This window comes from Syngnathoides biaculeatus, chromosome 3 (genome assembly GCF_019802595.1).
Source record: "Syngnathoides biaculeatus isolate LvHL_M chromosome 3, ASM1980259v1, whole genome shotgun sequence".
NCBI lineage: Eukaryota > Metazoa > Chordata > Actinopteri > Syngnathiformes > Syngnathidae > Syngnathoides > Syngnathoides biaculeatus.
Genome location: NC_084642.1, coordinates 39,378,413 through 39,389,534, shown reverse-complemented (window position 1 = coordinate 39,389,534; position 11,122 = coordinate 39,378,413). Strand labels below are relative to the sequence as shown.

Sequence of the window (11,122 nt, the reverse complement as noted above, 5' to 3'; positions counted from 1 at the left end):
AATTGTGAGATGTTCTCTTCTTCGAAAAGCGGTTCCGTAGCAGAAGGGGCGTCGGAAAAATCTCAAAATCTCTGTTGATCGTCTCCCATAGCAGGTGCCACAGCGTCTTCTAATGGCGACTGTCCCAGTATGACATCTGTAAATGACGTTGCAGGCAATACTGCTGCCACTGGGATGTCAAGTGAGACTTCCACAACTTCGCGCATGAATGTCATCCTCTCCGCTCATTTTTTTTTTTTTTGTATAGACATTGAAGTGAAAATTATTATATGTAGTTTTCATACCAATATCTATTTTAAGATATAGATAGGGATGTTAATAGACCTTTAAAAGCATTATATAATGTAATGGATTGAGTCGGGACACTCACATTTCCAACGAAGAGTATATATTTAGTCGCCATCAACAAGTCCTCTTAGTGGCCTGCGACCTTTGTACAGTAAACTATTTTTTTTTTCAAATCTCCAGCATGCCTGCGACCCTAGTGAGGATACGCTGTACAAAAAGATGGATGATAATTTTTTTTACTTTTTTCCTCTTACGTTATACTATGGGCGGTACGGTGGGGCAACTGTAGAGCATTGGCCTCACAGTTCTGAGGTACGGGGTTCAAATCCCAACCCCACCTGTGTGTTCTCCCTGTGCCTGTGTGGGTTTTCACCGAGCACCCTGGTTTTCTCTCACATCCCAAAAACATGCATTAATTGGAGACTAAATTCCCATCTGGGGGCACGGTGACGAAGCTGGTAAAGCATTGGCTTCACAGTTCTGAGGTCCCGGGTTCAATCCCGGACCCGCCTATGTGGAGTTTGCATGTTCTCCCCGTGACACTCCGGTTTCCTCCCACATTCTAAAAACATGCAACATTAATTGGACACTCTAAAATTGCCCTTAGGTGTGATTGTGAGTGCGGCTGTTTGTCTCGATGTGCCCTGCGATTGGCTGGCAACCAGTTCAGGGTGTATCCCACCTCCTGCCCGATGACAGCTGGGATAGGCTCCAGCACTCCCCGCGACCCTCGTTAGGATAAGCAGTGAATAAAATGGATGGATAAGTTCCTCCTAGGTGTGATCATGAGTGTGACTGTCTCAATGTGCCTTGCGACTGGCTGGCAACCAGTTCATGGTGTCGCCTGCCTCCTGCCTGATGATAGCTGGGTTTGGCTCATGCAATCCCATGACCCCCGTGAGGATAAGCGGCTCAGAAAATGGATGGATTATTATTACAAGAGTCATTAATCCCACCCAAAAATTGTAACTCCTTCTCCACTCAATCACAAGTCCTTGATAGTTCCAGCAATTATTGCTCTGTTGAACAAAATCTGAGTTGTCATGCCCCTCTCAGTTTGCACAGTGCCTGCTGGGCCTGTGCCTGTGCCCGAGAACAGCACTGCTGACCTCCAGGTGGTTAAAATAAACTCTGGCAGTGATGTGACACTGACTGTTGTGGTGAACCCCGAAGAAATGTTTTACCTGAAAGGCAAAACATTAATGGTGAAGAAAGAACTGGACTATGAGGTAATTAACTAATTGAGAATCAAAACTACTGAGGGTTACATTTTTCAAATGCATACAGATGGGTTATTTTAATTGATTTTGCATGTCATAATCCATAAAGTGTATTATAACCCACTTTCGTAAGGAATAGGCATCCATATGTACTAGGGATCGCAACCGGTTACAAATAACCGGCTATAACCGGTTTTCGTTTTTTTAAAACCGAAACCATAATCGAACTTTCGAAATCGGTTAAAATTTTCAATCATTTCTTCCGGTTCCGGTAATCCACATTGCGCTATTTTTTCAATATCATTTCCATTTTTCTCAAGTTTCGCTGTTAGAGTAAAGTTGGGCTCAAAAGAACATTCAGTTAAATCAAAGACACATCAAACATGGCATCGAGGAAACGCTCCGAAGTATGGGAGTACTTTACAAGAAGTTGTAGCGCTGGAGAAAAAGGAGTCGAAGGCGCAGTGTCGGACACAGGAACAAAACTTGTTTTATTGGAAGACATCAAAACACTACTCAGGGTTGCGTCAGGAAGGGCATCCGGCGTAAAAATTGGGCCAAACATATATGTCCGTTCATCTGAGATGACACGCTGTGGCGACCCCGAAAGGGACAAGCCGAAAGAAACTTACTTACATTAAAACACTACTCGCATAACTCTGAACTCGTCACTCCGGAAGAGCAACAACAAAAACAGTCCGTGCGGAACCCCACACACCAACTCGAGGTCCCGCGGGTGAATTATGTAAACACCACAATGGTACCGGTTTTAAAACCGGTTAATCGTTTCTTTGCTACAGATGTTCAGTTAAAACCGATTATGAAAGTAAGCGTTTTTTTACGATCCCTAATATGTACTATACGTAGACCCATTCACAACAGTAGGACAATTATACTAATATCAGACGCAATGTTTACATTGTTGTGAAAAAGGGCAATTCCAAAATTTCATGCAAGGTATAATCAGATGTATAACAATGTACAGTGGTGCCTTGACATAAGAGTAACTTGACATGAGTTTTTCGAGATACGACCTGCAGCTGAGACAATATTGTACTCTGTCATGTGAGCCAGGATTTGATGTACGAACAAGATGTCGACGGGATTGTTAAGATGCTGAAACACATGGGTTCCGCTCACCTTTTCGAGCTTCGCTTAGTCTTTCCGTTTGTGCACCTCGGCTCGGCAGTATTTCTGTGGAGCTGTACTCACATTTTGTTATTTTACATTTGGTACAAGGGAATCTTCAACCATGCGGCCCAAGAAAGCAACTGCTCAGGAAAGTGGTGAGAGGAAGTAGAGGATGATGTCGATGGATGTGAAATAATGGGAAAACACGAATAGGCTGTACAAGGATTGGCTGACAACCAGTTCAAGGTGTACCCCGCCTCATGCCCGATGACTGGATTCGTTCTGACACCCATGTGACCCTTGTGAGCGGCTCAGAAAATGGATGGATGGATGGATGGATGGACAAGTGAGCGACTTGGCAAAGAGTTATTACCATTCTACATCAATCGTATTGGAATGCCCTTGGTAAAGGGCAATGAAGAAGAGGAGTCAACACTGGGTTTTAGTCGGTTTTAATTCAACCCTTCGGCAGCACACACCGAATGCTCTAACAACTAGTTTCTGCTCCGCCACACACTTGCCTGCCTAGTCTCTTTTTGACAGCCCCCCTCTCACTCATAAGTGCAGGTACTGTATTTCAATATGGACAATTCTCAAGCAGAAGCATGAAGTCGATAATGCCAGCCAAGGGGTGAAAATGATTTTGATGCTATGGATCTGAGGAGGAGCTGAGGATGGTAGGATTAAAGGAGCAACAGATGCAGCAGCATAAGAACTAAAGAGTGATAGTTCTGACGAGGAGACAGAGGAGGGCATTATGTCTACCACCTAGATAAAGGAAGTGTTGGCAATGTGGGAGAAGGTTTCAGACTTTGTGGTGAAGAAACATTCAGAAAATGTTGCAACTGGTCGTGCTTTGGTGCTAATGACACATGACTTACACATTTCAGATTCAGAAAGAGGCCCAAACCAACATCCTTGGAACATTCACAGAAGAATGCTTTACAAAAAAAGCCCACGTTTTGCAATAGAAAAGACCCGAGCAAAATTAAGCAAAACTGAAAAGAAAATTACAGTGACATGAGCGAGCGACATTGGGTAGGACCCAAATGCAGGACTCTAAGGCAGGGACATGATTTCGAGGGTAGTTTAATTCTGTCAGAGGTCATACACAAGAACGTAGTCCAAAAAGGTAGACGCACAAAAAACACGTGGCAAAAAGGCAAGGTCCAGAATTCCCGAAACACGATGCGATAACTACGAGGCAAAACTTGGAACATGAGCAAAAATAAGACTTGACTAAAGTGGCACAGAAAGGCTGTAACGAGGGAGATACACCAACAAAACGCTTGCATACTTACACACAAAGATGCAGCCAAACACAATGAACTGGCCACTAACAATGAAAAACACAATGCTTATACACCTAGCCTAATTAGTATTAATAAGGCGTAGGTGAGCCAGCTGAGCACCGGGCAGTGGCCTGGACAGCCTCTGACATACAGGGGCAATGAAGTTCAATCAAGTTCATTAAGTGTAAAGTAACATTAAGCTAAACACTAAGCAGCTAAGTGAAATGATTAATGGCATTTACATTAATTAATTACTTTCAATGGGGAAATCCGCTTTGACATAAGAGCAACTTGAAATAAGAGCTCAGTCACGGGACGCATTCAACTCATCTATCTAGTACTACATAATACATCTCAAGGTACCACTGTATATTTCTGCATTTTAGTCATTTACTGATAACAGACCCAAATTGCATACATTATAGTAATACTTACCTGTATGTACACCATATTACAATGGATGCATGTTTGATAGGTTTTACCTAAGAGAGCAGCTCTCGTGGTGTGGGTACAATGTAGCAGAGCAGGCTCCAAATCTGTGAGTACATCACCTAATACTTTCATGAGCCAGGCTGGGCCATGCCTCTCTTGGCCGTGGTCCAGCCTGGCTCATGACAAATACACACCATTGTCACACTTCATGAAGTAATCATTATTTTGCTCTTTATGAGGTCAATGAGTCCATTGAAGTATTGGTGGAGAATGTAAACGATAACCCCCCAAACTTTGCTCAGAATAACTACATTCTGGAAGTAAATGAGGTGAGCTCTGCACCCACTGAGCATTCTTCATTTATCATCCATCTCCTATTGGATGTGATTATGAATTATGAATCTTACAGCTGACTCCAGTAAATTCCAGCATAGGACTGATAGAAGCTACTGATGCTGATTCTGAACCACTATTTTATCGGTTAGAGTCTGCCATGGTAAGATGACCTCTGTAGTGTAATAGACATTTATAGACTTTACAGTATGTGGTGTTTTGTGACAAATGGTTACGGTAGCATTTTATTTTAAGTACCATTATCTCTGTAAATACATCATTGATATAAATAGTTCAAGCACTGCATGTATGCTTCTTGTACGAATTTGAGTATCTTTGTGTTTACAACCCCAATTCCAATGAAGTTGTGACGCTGTGTTATACAATTAAAAACAGAATACGATTGAAAAATCATGTTCAACTTATATTTAATTGAAAATACCACAAAGACAAGATATTTAATGTCCAAAATGACAAACTTTATTGTTCTTAGACAATAATAATTAAATTAAACTTAACTTGTTATGGCTGTGGCATGTTCCAGAAAAGCTGGTACAAGGTCATGAGGATATTATGGAACCTAGATGGTGAAATCCCTAAATGCCTAAAAATTGTACATTGAGGAACATCGTCCTTAACTTTTTCATCTATTTTCTCATACACTTGTTCACAAAGAAGTGAAGCTCGCCTCATCTTTGCTTCTGAATGAGAAATTCAAATCAATTCTTTTTATACCCAATCATGGTGCCCACCTGTTCCCAATTAGCCTGTTTACCTGTGGGAGGTTTCTAAAAGGTCTTTGGTAAGCATTCCTCAACATTTTTTGGTGCGTTTCCCAGCTTTTTTTTACAGTTGCAGCCATAAATTTCCAAGTTAATGATTATTTGCTAAAATAAAGTTAATCAGTTTGAGACATGAAATATCTTGTCTTTGTAGTGTATTCAATTCAGTATGGGTTGAACAAATTTGATTTGCAAATCATTTTATTCTATTTTATTTATGTTTAACAGAACCTTCATTGGAATTGGAGTTGTAATAGAGCTTCGCTAATGGGTATGGTCGAAGGCACTGGCCTTTGAGTCATGACCCAATGTTCTTTTCTGTCTGTTCAATTAGGATAAATACTTCCGGCTCGAGAACATCAACAATCCAAAATTACTTGTTAAAAGTGTGATAGACTATGATGTTGTGCAGAAAATCTCATTGGTTTTACACGTACAGGTACAGTAAACATCACTCCTGAGACCTTAATATCAGGTCGTCTTTTCTGTGACCTTTGTTGACTGAAACCTTCCAGGACACATTTAATGGTTCAGCCTCCAATGAGCCCTTCTTCACATCAGTGGCCACCATCACAGTGCATGTGAGGGATGTGGATAATCGGCCACCATGGTTTCACCCTTGTGTAAGGACTAATTTAGGACTTGCCAAGGTGTGTGTGAGCACTGGCTATCGAGGCAAAGTCAATCTGACAGAGAAGGAGGTAATACGGTTTTCTTCATTTAATTTCATTAGGTTTTCTTTCTTTCTTTTGTCATATATAATTGGCTAAGGTACAGTCATTCACACGTAAACTTTCATATTTCACCTTCTTTTCACATGTGTTTAAGAAGATTTTGTACTTTGATGCAGACCCACATGTAAGATTTGACATCACAACTACAGTAAATGTACTTACAGTAAATGCTGCTTTTCCGTTACAAGTTCCAGAACTCTCTGGCCCAGGCTCGCTTGACCTGGCTTGACCTCCCTTGGCCTCTGTTGCTTTTCCTTTACGACAGGCACTATTCAAATGAGAGGGTTTGGGTGGAGGTGAGGGGAGTCAAGAAGAAGGTGATTCACTCATTTCTTGTCGGGCCTTCCATCCCGCTGTATTTCATATTCTACCAATATGGATAAAAATACCCGGACCTTCTCAGTTGACCACAGAACCAAAGCTGCTCTAGGCCTGGACACCATGTGATGTTGTTGAACCTGAATGGGGTGGACCATCATGTAGAGTTGCTGATAGACCCCCGCAGATGAGCAATTACACAAGTGGAGTCTGGCAAGCCTGAAGAGGCGTTTGATGCTGTGTATTCAGTATCTTGTATACCATCACTTTCCTGAAACCATATAAAGATCGATTGATTTTTAAGGAAGAAGCATCTTGCTATTGAGAGAGGGTGTTGGTGAGAATAAAACCGAGACTGTGGATATTTGAAGGAGGCTCGCTGGCTCCTTTCAAATATTTGTCTGTCTCTTTCATGGATGCCCCTGCTTATTTGAGCAAGACAATGTTGTGTAACATTGAGATAATCAGGACCCCAAAAGCAGACACGTGGTTAGGTTACATATATTTGATTTAATAACCAAAAGCAGCATACAACATGTAAGGAGAAAGGGAAACAAGAAGTGCACATAACATGCGAGCAGAAGGTGTAAGAGTACAAACCAAGGGAAACGCTGACAAAAAGGTTAGTGTAAAAAAAGCACTAATAATCTAGTTCTAAATCAGATAGGTGGATGGAGCAACAGCAGAAGATAGAAGGTAAAAACAAAACTAAGTGGAATCAAACCGACAGAGGATTACGAGTGACACAGGTCGAAGGTCAAACACAAAGGGTACTACAACAGACACTACAGTACTCGAAAGTCAATGGTAAAATACGCATGCAATTTAGAACACAACGAGGACGATGGAAAAGCATTGCAATAATTCGGCGCCCTCCTTCTGCTTCTGTTGTACATACATGACCCACTGATCATCATTGTGATCAGGTGTCCCACAGGAGACCCCGCCCAGCAGCAGTCAGCCAGGTAACAGGAAATTGAAACAGCAAAAACAAAATTAGCAAAGAGCGGAGGCATGACAGACAATGCCAAACCACATTCTGCACATGTACAACAGCATAGCTGCTAGACTAGACGAGACTAGACTAGACCAGACTTTGAGACTGGCCTGCCTGCAGTCCAGACTTGTCTCTCATTGAAAATATCTGGCACATTGTGAAACATAATATATGACAATGGAGACCCTGAACTGTTGGTCAGCTGAAGCTGTACATCAAGTAAGAATGGGTAAGAATTCCACCAACAAAGCTCCAAAAATAATTGTCCTCAGTTCTCAAATGTTGATTGAATGTTGTTAAAAGAAAAGGTGATGCAACAGAATGGTAAACATGACCCTGTACCATTTTTTTTCCAAGTAAAAGATTATTAGCTAAAAACAAAGAAGTTTATCAGTTTAAACATTAAATACCTTGTCTTTGTAGTGTAGCCAATTAAATATAGGTTGAACATGATTCCAAAATCATTGTTTTCTGTTTGAATGTTTAACACAATTATAATTTGGTTTGTAATTAAGTATTGATGTAAAACACAATATTTGATGCCTTACATTCTATTTGTATGGCTTGATAACAGATTTGCCACCCATGAAAACAGGCAGATAGTGGCTCACATTGCGCGACAGTTCAGTCAGTCAGGTTCGGCAGCATCGCTTGGTGTGTGGCAGACTTTTAGAGGCCATGATTGTGAAAGTTACAAGTCACCGCACTGAAAGAAACACCTCCTCCTTTCAGCCAACAAGATGGCGAATACACCACGGCCCTCCGCAACCTGTATTTTAGAACCAGGTCGGAGGTTCTGAAAAGCAGTGTTATTTTCACTCCAAAAAAGTGGAGCGAGGCTGGTTGGGGATAGGACCATTACAATGGAAAAAGGGCAATAATGGTGCAATTCAATAGCTAGCCATTGAATGAAAACATGATTTGAATCCACAGGAAGGCCCACTATCACTGGAACCTGGCCCAGTTCTTGCAAAAGATGGAGACAAGAACAGGAGTGAACAGATCAGCTACCGGATTTTAAGAGGTCCATTCCCTGTTCATTTGTTTAATATTTGCATTATTGTTGTTGTTTTTTTATCCCACATAGCCACATCTGCCCATCGCTGTTTGAACATGGTTGCTTATTGCGTATCCTTAATACAATACATTTTATCAACATGTACTACGAAATATGTCTGTAAGTCCTGAAAACTTTAATCCTTTTTTGAGCTGGGAGTCTGAGGTATCTGTGTTTGTATACTGTATGTTGATATTTATTACGTTATTCATATATTGTCCATTCACAATTTTCCTTCTAGAGTTCATTTGTTTTTTTTTTTTTATTTTACTTTGTTTCTTTTTACCAGTACCAATGGGCAGTCGAGTCATTATGCCTATCCCATCTCCCGCCCCCAAAATATATATTTTTTAATTAATTAAAAATTCTGCAGACGTGAATCCGCTGGTTCAAAATCAGGAACATCCGGTGGACCGCTGTAGTTGACAAGCTTGTTAATAGTTTAATTAGTTTAATTAAGTAAAAAGGTCATAGTTGATTGGACTTTTTGTGACTTTTTTTGGTGTTTTACCAAGCAGTGATGAGAGTTGCAGCAGCGGCAGGCTGATAGCAGTGAAGATTTACTTTCATGAAAATCTTACTTATGGCCATCTTTCAGTCTTTTCGTAAACCTTTCAGTCTTTTCGGAAAGCAGCTTTTAATAATCTCTGTGTTGTGACGCTCCTGCCTGCTTACATTGTGATTTATCCATCCATCCATCCATCCCTCCACGAGGGTGTGGGAGTGGTGAAGCCTACACCAGCTGTCAACGGGCAGGAGGTGGGGTACACCCTGACTGGCCGCCGAAAGGGTTGTTGGTACCACCCTTCCCACCCTTGAAGATCTGCACACCACTCAAAGTAGGTCCAGAGCAAGCAGGATCCTTTTGGACCCTCCACATCCTGGCCACCAGCTCTTCCAACTCCTTCCGTCGGGTAAGCGCTACTGATCAATGTGAGTCAAAACTAGCAGGCATTCAAACATTTTTTTCCCTCTGGCAATTAAGTCATTAAATACTTGATCAGCGAACCTACCCTTTCCATGTTGTGCCACACCTTCACATCCTGCTGGTCCAATAAGTATTAGTAATATATTTTATAGACTATCACATCATTCGTCACTTTAAACTGCTCCCTTTGCACAATTGTCATTGTACTTGTTACTTTGTTGTTCTGAATGTCGTACCAGGGCAGCACCAACTACCGAAGAAAAATTGTCTGTGTTTTTACACACTTGGCCAATAAAGGTGATTCTCATTCCGGTTTCCAGCCAATCGCATGGTACATGGAGACAAGTCAGGCTCACAATCACACCTAGGGGCAATTTAGAGTGTCTAATTAATGCAGCATGTGATGTGATGTGATGTGATGTGATGTGGGAGGAAACCAGAGTGCCTGGAGAAAATCCACACAGGCACAGGGAGAACATGCAAACTTTATTGTAAAGTGCCTGGCTTTGCAAAGCCATTGTGAAGCTCTTTGTTGTTTACCAAAAATGAAGGCAGTTATAGGATGAAATTTGTGCATTAATTCACACCATCAAACATGAGCTGAGCTCTTTCAGTAATCATTATCAGTGGATGCATCCCATATTGAACTATGGCAATCAAGACTCACAAGTAGACAAACTAACAATGGAGGGACATCTACTGGAAAGGTGAGTCTAAAGCTGGGTGTGGTGCACATGGTTGCCCGCGAGGACCACTTAAGGCACCCAAGAGGCATGTTCTAAAAATAGCACAGGTCACAAATTGTTATTATTACTATTTGTGCTTTAAATTTTGAATCTTACTTGCAGACATTAATCAGAATCAGAATCAGCATTACTGGCCAAGTATGTAACAACACACAAGGAATTTGTTTCCAGCAGTTGGTGCCGCCCTGGTACGACATTCACAACACAGAACAACAGACATTTAATTAATAGGAACAATTCCTTATAAGAGTCACAGTTGTGCAAAATGGAGAGTCTTCTTCATTCAGCACAGTTAAGAGTGTGTCAACACCCCACATTAAGGTAAGCTTATACAGAATGCCCTTCCCCGTTCGCGGTTCATCATTACAGACCAGTGGAATGACAAGTTTGCAAAGGGAACTGTTTAAAGTGACGAATCGTGCGATAGTCTGCAGTATATATTACTAATACTGATTGGACAAGCAGGATGTGAAGGTGTGTCCTAATGACGGACCAAGGCAGAATAGTAGGTTCGCTGATCAAGAATTTAATGACTTCATTGCAAGAGGTAAAAACTGTTTGAATGCCTGATAGTTTTGATTTGCATTGATCGGTAGTGCCTACCTAACGGAAGAAGCTGGAAGAGCTGGTGGCCAGGATGTGGAGGGTTCGAAAGGTTTCTACACACTCTGGTTTAGTTCGAGTGGCATGCAAGTCTTCAAGGGTGGGTAGGGTGGTACCGACAATCAGTTCAGCGGTTTTGATGGTCCGATGCAGTCTGAGTTTGTCCTTTTTTGTGGCAGCCAAAACCAGACTGTGATGGAGGTACACAGTACTTATTGGATGACGCTGTGTAGAACTGTCTCAGCAGCTCTTGTGACAAGC

General features: G+C 41.5%; 1 protein-coding gene across 1 annotated transcript in view; it reads left to right on the top strand.

The window, feature by feature from the left end:
- The first annotated feature begins 1,331 nt into the window (after window positions 1-1,331).
- The window catches only part of cdhr5a (cadherin-related family member 5a), a 31,618-nt gene continuing 21,827 nt past the window's right edge, over window positions 1,332-11,122 (top strand). Inside the window, exons 1-7 of the mRNA XM_061813402.1 lie at window positions 1,332-1,517; window positions 4,407-4,469; window positions 4,603-4,692; window positions 4,773-4,859; window positions 5,813-5,917; window positions 5,994-6,179; window positions 8,461-8,551. Of these exons, the coding sequence (XP_061669386.1) occupies window positions 1,332-1,517; window positions 4,407-4,469; window positions 4,603-4,692; window positions 4,773-4,859; window positions 5,813-5,917; window positions 5,994-6,179; window positions 8,461-8,551 (808 nt within the window). The remainder of the gene's footprint in view (window positions 1,518-4,406; window positions 4,470-4,602; window positions 4,693-4,772; window positions 4,860-5,812; window positions 5,918-5,993; window positions 6,180-8,460; window positions 8,552-11,122) is intronic.